We start from the raw sequence: 18392 nt of genomic DNA on the forward strand, positions 1-18392 counted from the left end.
CCTTATTTTCCAAATTTTGTGGAGACTCAACGATGCTCAGTATATGACGCCACATGTATGCAAATTAGTGTTGTATCAAAAAAAAAAAAAAAAAAAAAATGGAAAGAAACTTGTATATGTGCATTTCTATAAAAAGCCTGCATTATCGTTTGCTTGAAGCTCATTAAATCGACTTCCTGAAAAATATGCCGATAAAATTAATATATATGTATACGAGTATATATACCTACATATATGTATATGTATGTCATAATTGACTTTTTCTTACACGTGTTGACGATTTTTTATAACTTTAAAATTTACAGAAGAAGCCTTTCAATGTTATTGCGTTAATTCTGTTTTTATTTTTTTTTATAAATTATTTACATAAACTTTGAGTGCTAGGGTGTGGCAGTTTCTTATCGGGCAGTACGCTTTAATACTTTTTCTGCACACCTTTGATTTATAAAAGGTCTCGACTTCGTTGAAATATATTCGTTAAATGTAGATGGTTTTCGGTCTCTCCATTGTCCCCACAATTTCAAGTCAGTATAGGTTTTAGTCTCTAATCCATTGACATCTTTGGCTTATGAGAATTTTCCATCCATTTACTGTTTTTGAACAAAGCTCGTGATTTGGCCGCCTTAGTCGCATCAGTTTATATATTACTACAATGCGGTAGAGCTCGGGCTCAAAACCCATTATATATATAATTGGCGCGTACACCCTTTTTGGGTGTTTGGCCGAGCTCCTCCTATTTGTGGTGTGCGTCTTGATGTTGTTCCACATATGGAGGGACCTACAGTTTCAAGCCGATTCCGAACGGTAGATAGTTTTATGAGGAGCTTTTTCATGGCAGAAATACACTCGGAGGTTTGCCATTGCCTGCCGAGGGGCGACCGCTATTAGAAAACTGTTTTTCTTAATTTTGGTGTTACACCGAGATTCGAACCGACGTTCTCTCTGTGAATTGCGAATGGTAGTCACGCACCAACCCATTCGGCTACGGCGGCCGGCACATTGGGGGCATGAAATACCAAATAATAGAAAAGGGGTTCTCTCGAAGCGGTCGCCACTCAACTGCCAATGTCGAACCTGCCATAAAAAAGCTCTTCGTAAAAAATTGTCTATCTACCCTTCATTTATGCAACAACATCCAGGCGAACTACACAAATTAAAGGAAGCCAAATGCTCAACAAAGGATATAGGCGTCATTTAACTTTCTAGTAAACAGAACTTACTGCCGAAATCGATGCAAGTCTTCGTTCATATTACTATGTTGCCGTTTGAAAACGACGGATTGGACGAGGCTAAGAATACGCGCGAAATGTGCGGGCAGATATCTACCATACTTCCGAATCCTATGCCTATGACGTGGCAGACGAAGTTACTTTCACAATTTTGTTTGGGATGGCCAAAACTATCATTCTCGGTTCGAACTATGGATTTTCTTGACTTAGCAAAATCTCGTGATGTGATGTGCCAGAAATTTAGTTAAGAAATTTACCAAAGGACTGCTTTTCGCTTGAACAACGCTGAGAAATATTAAAAACATTCGCAAATTCGATAATTAAGGGAATTACATTTAAACTTTTTAGAGAAGGATACTGTTGAGCATTTTGTGAATGTCCGGACTTGGCAGCTATACGATTAAGGTCAATGGGTGCTCCATTCTTCGGGGCAATGCTTCTACCTAAATCTCATCAAACTGCCCGTTGGAGATCTCATAATGGTATTACAACTGCGCTTTAGTGCTACTTGGGGAGAGCCAGACTGGTACTTCATCCATTTCACCTACCTACCGAAACGGTTGAAACATAAAATCAAAGTTTAGTGCCGAAGCTCGAGAAAATATGCTGCAAAATTGAGTTTACAAAATAAGCTACTGCAAACTGCAACTAGTCGGTTGGTGGACCATGCTGTAAAATATTTGATGCGAGGTATTTTGTAGAATGAAACAACAATCTTTAAAGGAAATGAATGGGTCATGATAATTACTTTTATATTAATGTACGAGTATCTACATATAGGGTAGTCCACACCAAATGCACTATTTTTTTTAATTATGTTATATTCACAGTGACAGGTCTTTCCCGCTGGTAATCTTGACAGAAAGCCAGTATCAAATCTCTGGTGAATATATCTCTGTTGGGAAAATATCGCAAACTTATTTCAAAAGTTAATGTTGTTTAGTCCAAACAGGTCGTTTACTGAAAAGAGAGTAAAGTTTGGTGCGGATCTTAGAGCGATGACATAAATTGGCTCCGTTCGGTCGACGGTGAGCGCCATTTAGATTTCTTTGTGGAGTGCCATGAAGAACCGTTGTTATGCAAACAATCCATTACGATTCAGTCTCTTAAGGTGAAAATCGAACAAACCATTCGTGAGATGGTGCCTGAAACCGTCACTAATGTCTTGGAAAACTGGGTTAACAGGATGCGCTACTGGGGATCCGCCGTGGCAACTACAGGAATGACATGAAACAAACCAATCGTATACCGAAAAAAATTATTATTGTTAATTTTTTTGAATTTTGGACCACCCTGTGCACACATACAATTATCCACGTGCACTATTATTGAAAACAAGTTGTCTTGCATTAATTGCATATTAACTAAATAACCATTGTGTGTGTTTAAAATCCTCTGGAAATGGGGAAAGTGGACAAGTAGAATTTTTTATTGACTGCTTCTGAATTAATAAAATAACGCGGGGGTAAATAGCGCGCGAAATAATAATTTTGCATTCCTCTGCCCTCGTAAAAGTTCTATATGTAGGCATGCTGAAGTATTCGCTCATTCGCACAGGTGTTCGAATTGCTCCACGGCTCAGGGACGGGCGGGCGTTTGTCATTGCGCTCAGCAACATTTCCAATATCACTACTATCTAGTAATGTTGTTTATAGGTGCAGTAGTAAGTTTCATTTGTTGTCATTGTGAAGCTTTTAATTTGTTATTGTTTTTTGTGCACTGCTAACGGGTATGTTAATTTTGGAATGTTGTACACAGTTCTCTACCCAGTATTGATTTTATTTAGAACTTGTATTTTATTTACAACTAGTAAATGTTGAAATTTCAATCCAGTTTTAGTTATTTGAAATTCACTTATAATAAATTATTACATACACAGTATCAATTAAGACTAACATTGTCAATGATCAAACACATGCGTACCTATGTATATACACAACAAAACTATTGCATGGTATTTTCATCTTGTGGAGGTTAATGGTCTATTTACACACATCAGTGCTCTGTCACTTCATTATGAATCAGAATCTATCATACTTTAGTATGCACCACGTTTTCGGTATACTTCTAATGGAATAAGGATGATTGATTACCAGGTTCAGCTATGGTGAAAAACGAAATGGAGCAAGTATCTTCGGCTGCCACCTCACCGGGGTTTCAGAAGCAGAATTCTACCCACTTATTTTATACGTATTCACACCCCACCCCCTCAGTGGTTGTTCAGACGGCAACGGATTAGCCTGAGTAGGAGCTGTGTTGATTTTTTTCATATATCACCAACACAATTTTCGTTTTTTCGTATTTCGTATTTACAAATCACGAACTGGTCGCTGAAGCAGCGCTGATAGTGAAAAAAGTCACTCTGCCGGACTTGTCTGAATAGGTTCATTTAAAATTAAGGGCTGTTTTCTCAACTAATTCTAACTTTACAGGTCACCTAATCTTATGGGTAAATGCATTTCCGCGCTTTCAAGCGCTTATTAAATTTTCGGGCCAGTTGGTATTCCATTTAAAATTTTGAGCTTGATTTTCTTTGAATTTCTTTATAAACAGCAAATAGTTGTTAGTCAATTTAAATTCAAATTTTACTTTCCCAATAAATTACTCGTGTGTTGCCGTACTTTCGTATTTAACAAATTTTTGATGGATTGCGGACACTTTAAAGTGAGGACGAATTTGTCGTATCGGTTAGTAAAGCGTACCTCTAATGTGGAAAGATGAGGCAACGATATTATATTTTTCACAGATACTGATACTGAACTGGCACGGTACTGATGTGCGTGTAGGTAGGTGGGTGAAATGGTTGAAGTACTGCTCATTATGAGACCTCCAACAGGCAGATATCTACAGTCAACCAGAGCTGTTGATGTAAGGGAGAAGCTTGAAGGGATTTAGGCTGGAGCATTGCCCCAAGCTGTTGACGAATGGAGCACATAGTGACCTTAATCGGCTAGCTGTCAAACCCAGGTATTTACAGAAAAAGAGCTCAACAGTCTCCTCCTCTGAACGGTCCCCACAGCTTCTGCAATGGGGATTAAATGGTAAACCTAGCTTTTCCGCTTGTGTGCTGATCGTCCAATGATCGGTAAACACAGCTACGAGTTTGGAAATTGAATGACGAGGAGTCCAAAGGACTTTCTGAGTCCTCCGTCTATTGCACTGAGGCCAAAGGGTTTTCGAAATAGCTCATGAAAAATGAAACTCCATGCTTTCCTGAGAATTCTCCTTACAGGGGTTGACTAGTTTTGATCTGCACCATGGCGTCGTTCGAGACTTGATCGCGGCTTAACTATCGGAAAAAATGTTAATATCTCCTTGGCTCCCACATTCCCTAAGCATTTTGCATGCCTGCAGGATGTGTGTAAGTAGCAGGTGGCATAAAATTTATCACCCTATCGGATAATTTATAAGTTTTGTAACTGGCGTCACACGTCATTCATATTTGACACTTGTGGCTTGATGCGTTAAGGTCAAAATACAAATTTTTAAATATCAAAATAATTTTTTTATTTAGTAAAAAAGTTGTTCAAAAACAAAATTGGATGATTAATTTTGCGTCACTTTGTATATGCAACACCGCCTTCTTTTTCTCCCTTTCTAGTGTCGTATTTAAATACATAAGTACGCTTAGTTCGCTTAGTCCGAAAGTTCTGAAAGCATTCGATGCGCTACCAGCTGGTGGTAGCAGAGGAAGAGGAAGACCTCCTTTGCGTTGGAAAGATCAGGTGGAGAAGGACTAGGCTTCACTTGGTGTTTCCAACTGGCGCCGGTTAGCACGAGAAAGAAACGACTGACGCGCTTTGTTAAACTCGGACAAAGACGCGTAAGCGATTATCGCGCTAATCAAGAAGAAGAAGCTTATTCGTTTAGTTGACCAGACACACTTGCTAGATTATCTTCATGGAAAATGACTTCTCTGTAATGGCTGTGGTCCTCAGTAACATCCCAAGCCGTCCACTCTTCACATTCACATTCATTGGTCACAAAATTTCCCACTAAGAAGTAGATCTCTCCGTTTAGTATTGTTTTTTTTTTTTTGCAAATGTTGCCATTTGACGAGTAGCAACGAGATTTGTGTGCCGAAAAATATTACTTCTGAAATTGGACAATCTCAATTGATGCTTCTTAGAACCTCTCTCGGATGACACCAGAAAGACTGCCCGAACAATTTCCTGTCCGAAGTTTACAATTTCATTGCATATAAAATAAAGTTTTCAAAAGCCCAGATTTGCTGTTTATCGAAGGATTTTTTAACGATGACACTGCAACTTAGCATTTCCAGTGTGTCCAGACGCTTAAAGTGCTACTGTAATAAAACAACTCTCTAGCATCTTTTAATCGTATTGCCCACCTCATTCGTGGCATATAAATTCAATATCTATCGTGGGACACGTGGCGCAAAGTTTCTTGACAGGTACATATTTAAGGCATTTTGGAGGGGAAAGTCGATATGTCTCGGGTAGTCACTGAAAAATTCAGATTTTTTTGAAACAATGTATTAATGAACTTTTAGCCTAATGAAGCTGCTCACACTACTACATGTACATATGTACCTACATAGTATTAGATTTGCTTTTTATTATTACTAACTCTATGTAAATGAGGTTGTTTTGTTTTCATATATGCTAATGCGCGTATTGTTTGACTCTAGATTCCGAAACAAAAAAATATTCTATATATTACACATTTCATGCACAAATCCCATTCGTGTTTTTCTGAACGAAGCAGCTATGGGAATTCAATTCTCGTATGTATTGTTGTTGTTGTTTGCTTTTTAATTAATTTGTTTCTTTCAATGTAACTAAATAAATATTGTGAATGTATTAATACATACATATTAGGTGTTTTATATTACATTTGCCACTTCTCAGCTCTGTACGTTTGAGCTCTACTCACTTTACGCAAAAGACGAGCTAAGCCTGCTCATATTCGGACCGAAGCGCAGCCAATGAGATGTATTTGGTTTTTTTTTATCCAGGATATGTACGAGGATCGTTAGAAAAGTGTGCCCGAAGTCAGAGAGATGGTACTGTTGGCGCGAATCGAGGTTATGTTTAGTTACTAGCATCTCTTGGAAGAACACACACCAAGTTTAAGCCAGATCAGTCTAATTCTTTGTTTCTATCGGCTACTTTAGCCGAGCTCCTCCTCCAATTCGGGCAGTACGTCTGGATGTTGTTTCATTAAAAGGGGGGAGGACCTACAGTTTTACGCCGCCTCCGCACGGCACATGGTTTTTCATACGGAGCTTTTTGAAAGAAATACACTCGGGAGTTTACCATTGCCTGCCGAAGAGCGAGCGCTATTAGAAAATACTTTCTTTGAATTGGTTTTTCGTGCCTGGTGTTTCGAAACTGTGCACTTCACGCATCAACCCATTCAGCTACAGCGGCCGCGGAAAATGATCCTAAATATACCGCGAAAATAACTTGATTGCTCTCCTAATTCTCAGATGTGAGCCTCATTGAATACCTAGGGAGCTATTTAAAAAGGGAAGCTTCACAGACCAATAACTCATAGCTCGCCAAAATATCTATTCAGATGTTTTGGATCGAAATATGGGCGTCATTAAATGATTCGTTATCAAGGTTGCTAGGCCGCCTATCCTAGCGCCTGGTGATGGATGAACACGACTTATACCTCCAAGCTGGTATTGGCCGTGTTGGTCCGCATGTGTAATTTCGTTTCCCACTTACCCTGCATATCTCCCAAGCGTTCCCCAATTCGCCACCTGCGGACGCGACCGATGGAAGACAGGCAACTCCATACGGCATGGAGGTCACACAAATCTGTAATCTGTAAATAATTCGGTTTTGAGTCAAGGGACGAAAGTGCGCATACATTTGCAGCCTCTTTAGTTGATGTTATGGATTGAATAATTTTGAGCTTTTGTATTTATCTATTGGTTTTATAAGTACATTGATAAAAATTCTACAAAATTTACACATTTTTAATATACCTAACGATTATTAAAATATTTGTGTTTTAACACGTTCCGTGCCGATAACGCACTCACGCGTATTGACTATTTTTTTGGCACGCCAGTCGCGCTCGAGCGTTTACTGGCAAGCGTTGTGTTTATTTGCCTTTTATTTAGTTAATATTATTATTTTTTCTCTCTTTGTTTTTTGTTGAATATGATCTTTATTTTATTTTAATAGTTGGTTGCTTTTTATGACAATAAAAATACAATACATTATGAAATATTTGGTAATAGCTAATGTATTCATTTTTGTATTTCATGAGTGATACGGCGCTCATGCCCTGACGTATAATAAAAATAAAATGTAATGTTTGTGTCAAAAAATTATCTACCTTAAACTTAGTTAAACAATGTTATTAAAAATTCTTTATGATTGTTAATAAATTCGGCCGCCGTGCGCGAATGGTTGGTGCGTGACTACCATTCGGAAGTGCGCAAGTTGGAATCTCCGTGCATGAAACACCAAAATGAAGTTTTTCTAATAGCGGCCGCCCCTCGGCCTGTAGGTCTCTGTAGGCTCTTTTAACACTAGATATACCGACTGGTCGAAATTAACGGTTTAAAAGTTATTTCCTAAATTTTCTCCAATAATTTAAATTGTAAAGTTGTATGTTGTAATCTGAAAATTTTATTTACTTATGTATATCCGATAAATATTGTAAATATTTTTATAATTATTTTTGCTGAAACAGGTATGCATATATTGGGTATGGGAATAAGTTTCCGCCCTCGTAAAAGAGTTGTCGCTGCTGATACTATTTTTGTGTTCGCTCTAGTAATATACTGGGGATTTGAAGGTGTATGAGTATATAAAGGGTTTTCCAATAAGAGTTGTTAGAGGCGTAAAAGATCAATGGTTTCGTTGCTTGTGTGACGTAGTACCGTCTTGTTGAAAATAAATGTTGTACTGATCAATACCATCTAATTCCGGCCATAAAAAATCGTTAATCATCTCTCGATAGCGCAATCCATTCACCGTAACTGTGGCTTCAGCTTTATTTTCGAAAAAGTAAGGTCCAATGACTCCACGGGCCATAAACCGCACCAAACAGTCACACCTTGAGGATAGGCTTTTCAACAATAACTCTTGGATTTTCTGAGCCCCAAATCCGACATTTTTGCTTGTTGACGACGCCACCGAGGTGGAAATGGGCCTCATCACTCAAGGTGAATTTTCGATGGAATTCCGGATCATTTTCATGCATTTAAACGACCCAATCGGCAAAGACACGATGTTGTTGATTATCGGCCGGCTTGAGTTGTTATGTTAACTGGACTTTGTAAACCTTAAGACACAAATCTCTATTCAAAATACGGTGTAATGACGTTTGTGGAATGCCCAATTCCAAAGAACGGCGAGGAATGGACAAACCAGGGTTTTCTCAACACTTTTGTCTACAACAGAAATATTTTCGGCTATTCTTGAGCAACGTGCACGGGTTTTATTCTTCATATCACTAACTTGTCCCAACAGCTTGAATTTTTTCACCAATTTCTGTATTGCGGTTCGATAAGGTGCTTCACGATGACCTAAAAATGTACGAGTTTTACTAGCCGTCTCTGTCAAATTTTCACCATTTTTATAGTGAATTTTAATAATTTCAATGCGTTGTTTAAGCGTGAATCTTTCCATTTTTATTAATATAAAATAACACCTGTTTTTGGAAAAACCTTTATAAGGTCTTGATCGCAGTAGTTGACATTCGTTAGAAGCGCAAGGATCCTTATTTATCTGAGGTCTAAATAATAAATATTTTATTTCAAAAGACGTCCAGGTCAGAATGACTGGCTGGTAGAGATAGGTATATGTATATCAATGCTTGGTATGTCTAGTGTTAAGAGAACTTTTTGAACTTTGTGAACATTTTGTGCTTTACTGTATTTATATATGTACGCATAATAAACTAATTTCTTAAACGCCCATACAATCCAAGAATGTTAACTTGTGCGCGTATATGTGTGTACGCTGATATATATGTATTTGAAAATCTTGCGCTAAATGAGACCGAGGCCAAAATACATACATACTTGTAGATATATATATATATATATGTATGTACACAGTTAAAATGCTACCAATGATTGAAGTTAATATTTTATCATATGCTTTTTTTCAAAGCTAACATTTTTATGCTTTAACAGGCGTTGGCACCTATGCACATATTCATATATATATGTATGTACATAGGTACATACATGCATATTATGCTGCCGTAATGCCATTTGCATTGCATTTTTCGCCTTTACCTCATAAAAATAAGCAGCAGCTGCAAAGTAACTGGAACAACAATAGCACACTCGCATTCAGATATTTCAAAGCAATCGCATTCTAATCGCAATTTTGTCCTCCATCATTTTTACCCCCTCCCCATTTATTTCGGTTTCATAGCGTGTCGCCTCCACTTTTCCCTACATAGTTGCTTATATACGAACAATGTGTGTATATAATATAATTAGGACGTTGATGATAACCTTTTGGACCGTCGTCGCCGTAAGTGTTTCGCTTCACCCCATAGAAAGTCGCACTGGCGATTGCGTTATATGGATGTATGGTTGTTTATAATTATTACTGTTGCCATTGGTAAACGTTATGTGTGCTCCACTTGTGTTGACAATTATCATGTTCTGCATCACTTTTTGACTAATAAAGAACCACTTGTTACCGAGGCGTTCACAGATCCATTAAATGTTTTTGTTTTTTGTTTTTGCTTATTTCATAAAACAGCGGGAAGTTACAAAATCCTAGGTTTAGTTACTACATACATAGGCCTCTTCTATTCTCTGTTTACTATCTCTGCGCAGCTCACTTGGCGAAAAACTTGCATGTGAAAGCAACAACAAAGTTATTGTTAGCGAGTATGATTATACCTTGTAAAACTAATATAACTCACTACTATTTTTAACAAACAAATGTAATTTAGGCAGCTCTATAGCAGCGCTGCCAAGATATGTTCATTTATACCCTTTGCTTCATCTATTCGCCACTTGCTAACACTTGGCAAAAGGAGAGTTGCCAAAATAAATTTTTCAAAGCACTTGGTGAGTAAATTCACAGAAAAGTGAAATGGCAGCATTGAATATAGTGAGTTATAGCATCAGGTATTATGACCACGATGTACAGAATGCAGAGGTATGTCCAACCTGTGATCATTAACCGGCTCTCAGTGATTTTGAAGGAATCGACTGATTGGCTGACTTAACCGAAATCAAAAAAGCGGTTTGCTTACGAAAAAATTGAGATTATGTTGGTAATATATGAAAAAAATGCAATCTCCCCTCACGGTTCTTCGTTGCCGTTTGAACAACGACTGATTGACGAGCATGTGAATATGTGTGAAAAGAGCGGGCAGAATTCTGCTGCCGAATCCTATGCCTATGACGTTATTCAGCCGACGTTATTCTCACAATTCTCTTGAGGTACAACCATACTCGCTAGCGACGAATCTTGCTCTATAACTTTGTTGTTGTCTTCACTTGGAAATTTTTCGTCAAGCGGGCACAGGGCCAAACATAAATATAGTGAGCAGAGCAGCGGCGAGCAGAAGTCCAAAATAAACAAGACTGAGCTAAAATAGAAACGACAGGAGCCTTGTTCTGTTCTGATAACTTCGAGTTTATTTATTCAAAATAGTTCCATCTGGCCCCGATACACTGCCTTGCACGATCTAAAAGCTTTTCGAATGAGTGTTTCAAGTCATTGACCTGGAAGTCCTTCAGAGGTCACAGGGAGCCATATCAGGGGAATACGGTCAGTGATTGATGGTTAAAATGCGATTTCTAGTCAAAAAATCAGTCACAAGAGTGGATCGATTAGATGTGCATTACAATGCAATAAGCGGTATTCAGGGCGAATTCGACAAATGCGATGCAACAAACGCTTCAAAACGCCAATAAAGAAAATTGCATTGACGATTTGGCTCTTTGGCACGAACTCCTTGTGTGTAGACAATTCCTTTGGAATCGTAAAAACAAATGAGCATCGATTTGATTTTTGACGTCTCCAAACGCGATTTTTTGGGTGGTGGCCCGTCTGAAGCCTTCCATTCGGCACTTTGACGCTTAGTTTCAGGTTCATGTTGGAAACACCACATTTCATCACCAGTTACAATGTTGCAAAGGAAGTTCTTGTATTTTCTCGCCTCTTTAATCAGGTCTTTTAAATGTTGAATTCTGAGCAATTTTTGGTCCTCAGTTAACTTGTGCGGAATGAAACGTGCACAGATATTTCGTAAGCCCAAATGATCAGTTAAAATGCGATAAATCGATATTTTGGAGATTTTCACCTCCGATTCCATGAATTTCAACGAAGATTTCGGTTTATTTTTGATAAATTTACGAACAATTTCGATGGAGTTTTCGGTGATCACTGATTTTGGGCGGCCCATATGTTCATTGTCATTTATATCTCCCACAACCATCACTGAACCTTTAAAGTTCAAAGTCAAATGTCCAATCTAGTGCCTTTACTTCTCGACTTGACCAACGAAAGAGAACTTGATATTAAACTTTATGCTATTGCCATCATCATCAAGGTGTTACTTTCGTATGTCCCTTTGTATCGTATTTAGCCAGGTCGATTGTAGTCTTCCTCTAGGTTTTGTTGACTCAGTTATGTTCATGGCGAGTTTCACGATGTAGTCTTCGTATCTACGCATTACGTGTCTGTAGCATCTTAGCCTGCCTTCTCCCATTTTCTCTTGGAGAAATTTTCATATCTTCTCGTACCTTGATGTTTTACACTTTGTCTACGCGCGTTATTCCTGTTGCCCAGCTAAGCATTTTCATTTCCGCCACGTGCATCTTCTGGTTGTGCTTAGCTTGCGTTGCCCAACATTCCGACCCGTACAGCATTACGGGCCTCACGCAGGTTTTGTACACCTTTCCCTTAATCGATAATGGAATTTTTCTGCCACATAAGACGCCCGCTAGGCTGCGGCACTTGAACCGCGCCACATTAACTCTGCGTGTCACATCTTCGTTAATGTTTCCATTTTAGCAAGCGATCGATCCTATGTACTTGGAACTTGTTACTGTTACTGGCTGTCCATTGATATAGGGGGCCTCTCGTTGGTCTGTTTCCTCTTCGCCAAACGGTAGGCGCAGATATTCGGTTTTATTCACATTTATGCGCATTCCGTTGTTTGTAAATTTTTCATTCCGAGTGTTCATTATTCTATCCAGGTAAGCGAGGTATTCCGTAATTAAGACTATGTCGTCAGCGTAAAGGATATTCCTGGCGGTCTATCTTGAATTTTAGCTATCAGATGATCCATAGCAATGTTAAAAATCAACGGGCTGAGTACTGACTGGGAGCTTTTGCTTTAGTCCGCCAGATATAAATAATTGCGTGGTGGTTTCGTGGTACATGCCTTGAATAGGTTGATGTCTTGTTCTGGTATTCCTTCGGATCTTAAGGACAGTCATACTAATTGCCCAGGCACTCTATCGAAAGCCTTCTCTAGATCTACAAAAGCCATATGCAGATTTTTCTTCCTAGTGCGGTATTTCTTTATTTATGGTACCCTATGATTTCACACATTTAAAAAAAAAGTTGTTTAAACTATGTTTTATGGGGACTCTGAAAACGCTAAAATTTGAAAAATTTAAAAAATGAGAGAGACAAAAATATTAATCTCTTTTTTTTTTGGTTTTGGGGCATCTTACTAAACCCAAATAACAAAACAACTTTAAAAATTTATTGAAAATTAAAAAAATGTATTAGCTATTTTCCTATAATACGGCAGTTTTAAGGTAATCCAATCAGAAGTGAACCAATGGGCCGCATATTTATTTATTGCTTTTGGAAAATCACGTCTTAATTTTGAAATTAATTATTTTCTTTTGTTATTTTCAGAGTGGCCCGATAACAAATTGCCACTATTGGATGTTGACTCTACCATTGCACATCCGAATCCGGTGACGAAAGTACACAACTCGTTCGATATCGACACTTTAAAATCGGAAAATTTCGAAGTCGCTGTCCTGACCACGTTAACACCTCCGCAATCTCCTCCGCAGACTAGCACAACAGCAGCGACTATTTCACTAAATGCTGTACCAACGGAACATGTGGTGAATGTAAGAATACATATACATACATACTTTATGATATATTTATACATTTTTTTGTCTTATAATTATTGTATCTCATTGTTTTTGGGGAACAGTTCAACAACATAGCCCAGCACCAGTTGCTTCCGATATCTCCAGCAACAGTTAGTGAGGTACTAACACCACACACTGGCCCTTCCCCAGCGGTAACACCAGAGCCACCGTCTGCACCAGCGTTGCACAGCCACAGCTCACATTTTGCTCCTTATTATCCTGAAGCACCCTTTACACCCTCAGAAGCTGCACAAACCGATGACGATAAACGTAACTCGCAAATCGTAGATGAATTTCTGAAATCATGCATTCAAGAATTACCCAATTTGAACGATGAGTGCGAGTCCATGTCATGGTCTTCTTACTCCACAGCATCGCGCCCAGAGTCCGTAGAAACCGATGAGGATTGGTCACCGGATTCGTCGTTTTCTTCATCAGCCAGCTCTTCGCCTATATATAATGGCGATGACGACAATTCTCAATCGGTCCTTTCAAAATCTGCGGAACCCAAGAAGCGTACACGTCCATACGGACGGGGCATAGAGGACCGCAAAATTCGGAAAAAGGAACAAAATAAGAATGCAGCTACACGTTATCGCCAAAAGAAAAAAGTCGAAATGGAGAACGTACTAAATGAGGAACAACAACTTACACAGCGTAATGAAGAGCTAAAACGCGTTTTGGCCGAGCGTCAACGCGAAGCTAAGTACTTAAAAACCCTCATTAAGGAGTTCTACAAAAAGAAAAAGGGCACTAAGTAAACACCCAACGTGTAAGAATGCAGCACTGCAAGCGGAGATCAAGCATATTTTCTTATTTTCTTGTCATTATATGCCAACAAATCAACTGATCAGCAAAACAAATATCATTTCCAATTAACATTTAAAACATATTTGTATCTATGAATTTTTATATTATTGTTACGCAAACATTGTAATAAATCAGACAAATTAAGACTAAACATGGTTCGCGTTTGTAAGTTGGCACATATGACGAGGCCGTAATTGGTCTTTGAACTAATTTTGCCACTTGCACTCGCGAGCCTCTCCCCATAACGTGTGCATAGTGCCGAAGTATAAACCCATCTTAACAGCATTTCAATAACTATGTATGCGTAAAAATTGTTTAGTTTGCTCTGAATTCAATTGAAGGCGCTAAATGTCTTCAATTCGCATAACAAATACAATAATAAAAAAGGGGTTTATAATAGATGTTTTGAGTGTTTCTTATTTGATTGTTTATTATTTTTTCATACTTATAGAATAAAAGTAATTCGTTAAGAAAAGATATTAAATAGTTTAACATTCCTTACGCACTCGACAAACTCATATTGTTATTAATTGAATATTTGGATTCTTAATTTTGTATGCTTCAAGAGAGAAGTTCCACTCCGCATGCTGTTCCAGCTTGAGTAGACGCAATGTAGGTATACAAAGATTTTGCAGAAAATATCCGTTCAGTGTGTAATTCCCTAAAACGTGCAGTTCTTTTAAATTAGTGCATTTCTTCAGTAATTCGGTTAGAAGTTCATCCGTTAATTGGCAATAGCTTAAATTGAGTTTTTGAAGTTTTGTTGCAACATTTCCGATGTAATGGCAAATTTCTTTATTAAAATATACATAATTTAGAGTAAACTCTCGCAGTTGATTGGTTGTGGCTGCACCTTCGCAAAGTGGTTTTATTATATTTAGCACTGTTTGCGTTGGTATTGAATATCCGGCACTCATAATAAGACTGCGCAAACTTGCACCAATAATTTGTAACTGCTTCGATGTGAAATTTGGAAATTCGCGTATTTGAATATTTAACTCCTTGAATGTTGCGATTCTTTGCCGGGCAATGTCTGTGAGTCGATTATTGTGCACATCGATTACATTGAAGGTTTCCACAAGGCTAAGGTATTGAAATATTTCAATGAGGCAGTCGTCGTTCAATTCAAGTAGGGACTTCATTGTGATGCGTTTCGTCTGCAAAACTAAGTAAATATGTAAAAAATTAGATTGCAGATATGTAAAGGGTATTTCAAAAGATGTGCCTACTAGTTGTTGTTTTAAAATAGGTTAGGTTACTGCTAGTAGTCGGTATGTACGACTAACTCACTTGGACCTTACAGGTCCGTTGTGATACCACCGGGCGACATGGGAACCTCATTTATTTTTCTTTGTGAAACCATTTAGTGGCTCTTAAGAAGCGCAGGATTGACCCATGTCGGTCAGTTCCGTAAGAGAATTGGAAAACCTATTTACCTGGAAAACCTGCTCTGATTTTAGCTAAGCCTGGACAATTGCGAAGGAAGTGCTCAACTGCTACTCCTCATCTATACAACTTCTAGAATATTCATGGGTAAAACTAATCCTAATCTCATGGAATGCCTGCCAAATAGCCAATGACCGGTTATACAAGTCAGTATCTTCTCTTGAAAGCCTAAACAGTTTCTTTTTCGCATTTATTTGCGGCCACAGTAGTCTAGCTGGTACGCATGTTCCTTAATCACTCCATGATCTATTGACCTCTTGGATAATGTTGTTTTTAATTACTTAAAATAAAAGGTTGTAAAAATTTAGATTTTTTAAGGTCTTACTGTTAACGGCTCTTAACAATTATATGTGAAGAATTAAATAATTTAAATGTCCATGACAGGTGGACGCCTACAGGTAAAATTCGCCAAACAGTCGATTCACGAATGCCTAATTGTTGCGAATGTCGAGACGTTGAAGGTGGTGCAGACACACTTTGTGTTACAGCAGCGATATTCTCTTTTTGGTCTGCCAGTGCAAAAGCCTATCCTCGAGAGAACCAGTTTTTTCAAACTTTTTCACCAACCTTCTTCACTAAAAAAATCACGAATTTTGCGATATGTTGTTCTTAAAGATCGACCATTTTCATAATAAGTTTCAACAATTTTAAGGCGTTGTTCTATGTCGTGTAAAATTGTGCATTTGCCTACTTTACAAATGTCAAAGATGACAAAAAAGGTACTGTCTAGGAATTATTAACTACTGACATCTCGGCGTCACTTTTGAAAAAGACCCTTTGCATACTATATTTATAGTAGGTTTTCAATTCGAAAAGTGTACTATTTTTTGGAAGAAACTTTGACTTGGAGGAAATTCATATTTATAAGTCATAAGTGACAACATCCAATGATGGCTTGCAAATTGAGAACTTTTCGGTAAAATCACATTTATGATTGTTGTAGTATTGTAGTATATCTAAGTCTCGTTCAACCCACATATACACTTTCTACTCAATTTGTTTTAACATCTGTGAAATTTATGTTTCAACTTGGACCCGTTTCCTCATGAGGGCACCTTGCTGTCTTAACATTGCATTCTCAAAATGACATCAAGAAGATCAGTTGGCTGGATTCGCGCATGCAAATGGCGCATAGGTATATGTATGGGGAATGTTTATGCTGCTACAACAACCATTGTACTACACCCGGATAGATTTCAGTAGAAAGAATGGAGATAGGAAAGATAAAAAGTGGGTAGTAAGGCGGATAAATTAGTTTGAGATGACTCTTTCACAAATCTCTTGGATTCATTGAGAAATCTTAAGAGATTCGGAAGAGTATGATATCCTAAATCTGATTCTGGGAAACGCTGAACAGCTACAGAGAAAATGCTTTCCAGTGCCGTCATTCTCAAGACAGGATAGGCATATTGGGCTGTCTGCGACCCCCATGACAGCCATATGCTCACCACAGACGTTGTGCCCTGTGATTACACCCGTCAGTACTCTCAGGTCTTTTCTGCTGAATTTACAAGCAAAGGAAAGTAGAATTACTTACTTGTGAAGAGGAAGAGTAGGTGAAAGCAATAGAAACAAACATCAACAACCAAACTCCAGAAATTTTGCACACACACGGTTTCTTGCCACGGCATTATTTGCAAAAAAACAGCTTTTGGAGGCTTCATATGCATTTGTGCGGCCGCCATAGCCGAATGGGTTGGTGCGTGACTACCATTCGGAATTCAGAGAGAACGTAGTTTCGAATCTCGGTGAAACACCAAAATTAAGAAAAAGTTTTTTCTAATAGCGGTCGCACCTCGGCAGGCAATGGCAAACCTCTGAGTGTATTTCTGTCATGAAAGAACTTCTCATAAAAAATATTGCCGTGCGGAGTCGGCTTGAAACTGTAGGTCCCTCCACAAATAGGAGGAGGAGCTCGGCCAAACACCCAAAAAGGGTGTACGCGCCAATTATATATATATAAATATTCACAATTTAACTCGCAGCACTTCGTTTTCAATAGTTTGAGTAGTTTAAATCCCACAAATCACAATATTACCAAACCGTTCACTGAATTCTCACAAACATGAAATTTCCCCTCCTTTTGTTTGTTTTGTAATGGTAAGAGACCTGACGTCAGTCTTGTAAAAATCGCGAAAAATGAAGTAACTATTTTGGGAAGACGCCACCTCCAGTACTCAATTCATTTTGAGAAAAATTAGTGGTCAAACTACGAAATTACAGCTGATATCAGCAGTGATGGTAAGAAATTTGGTGAGACAGATATGTTTTAACAGTGAAATTCGTTGCCCCAACTGAAATTTTTATGTTTTAACATAATTTATAGAATATGTAGATGTGGGGTAAGGTCGGTAAAACTGTTACGTATTGCCATCGAGGTAATTCTGATAACTAGAGATGGGCCGAAATTCGGCTTCGGCCATGTTGGGCCATAATATTTCAGTTCGGTTTCGGTTTCGGTCAAAAAATAGACAAACTTTGTGCGAACGTTTCTTAATATTTTTGTATTCGAAAAGTTTTCGAAATTTTAGTTTTTGCAAAAAAAAAAAAAAATTTATGAATACTGGTATCAAAGCCCATCTGCTCCTCTAGCGAGTATGCCTAGTAGGCAATTGGTCAATGTTGCAAGGCGGTTCCATACCAGTAGATGGTGAAAATACCGATAAGTTAATGAGACATTACATTCCAACATTGAATTATTCAATTAAATATTTACTAAAACTGTTTTTTTTTTTGTTATTTTTTTAAATGTTATGAGCTAAAACTAATGAGACTGAGGCTTAAAGCACAAGCTGCGCTTTTTTACTGAAAAGGAAAAA

The 18392-nt window shown here is 38.1% G+C and overlaps 2 protein-coding genes across 3 annotated transcripts in view; one reads left to right on the top strand and one right to left on the bottom strand.

Moving 5' to 3' along the window:
- Positions 1–14528, top strand: part of LOC129248395 (cyclic AMP-dependent transcription factor ATF-4) — a 34898-nt gene extending 20370 nt beyond the window's left edge. Inside the window, exons 4-5 of the mRNA XM_054887927.1 lie at positions 13067–13290; positions 13380–14528. Coding sequence (XP_054743902.1) covers positions 13067–13290; positions 13380–14078 — 923 coding nt within the window. The 3' untranslated portion in view covers positions 14079–14528. The remainder of the gene's footprint in view (positions 1–13066; positions 13291–13379) is intronic.
- Positions 14328–18392, bottom strand: part of LOC129248396 (uncharacterized) — a 63815-nt gene continuing 59750 nt past the window's right edge. Inside the window, exons 1-2 of one of the 2 annotated variants that reach the window (XM_054887928.1) lie at positions 17111–17404; positions 14328–15292 (exon numbers count right to left, since the gene is read on the bottom strand). In XM_054887928.1, coding sequence (XP_054743903.1) covers positions 14643–15292; positions 17111–17258 — 798 coding nt within the window. In that variant the 5' untranslated portion in view covers positions 17259–17404 and the 3' untranslated portion in view covers positions 14328–14642. Of the gene's footprint in view, positions 15293–17110; positions 17405–18392 lie in introns of those variants that run through there. The other variant, XM_054887929.1, reaches the window with a different exon arrangement.

Source organism: Anastrepha obliqua, chromosome 5 (assembly GCF_027943255.1).
Source record: "Anastrepha obliqua isolate idAnaObli1 chromosome 5, idAnaObli1_1.0, whole genome shotgun sequence".
Lineage (NCBI taxonomy): Eukaryota > Metazoa > Arthropoda > Insecta > Diptera > Tephritidae > Anastrepha > Anastrepha obliqua.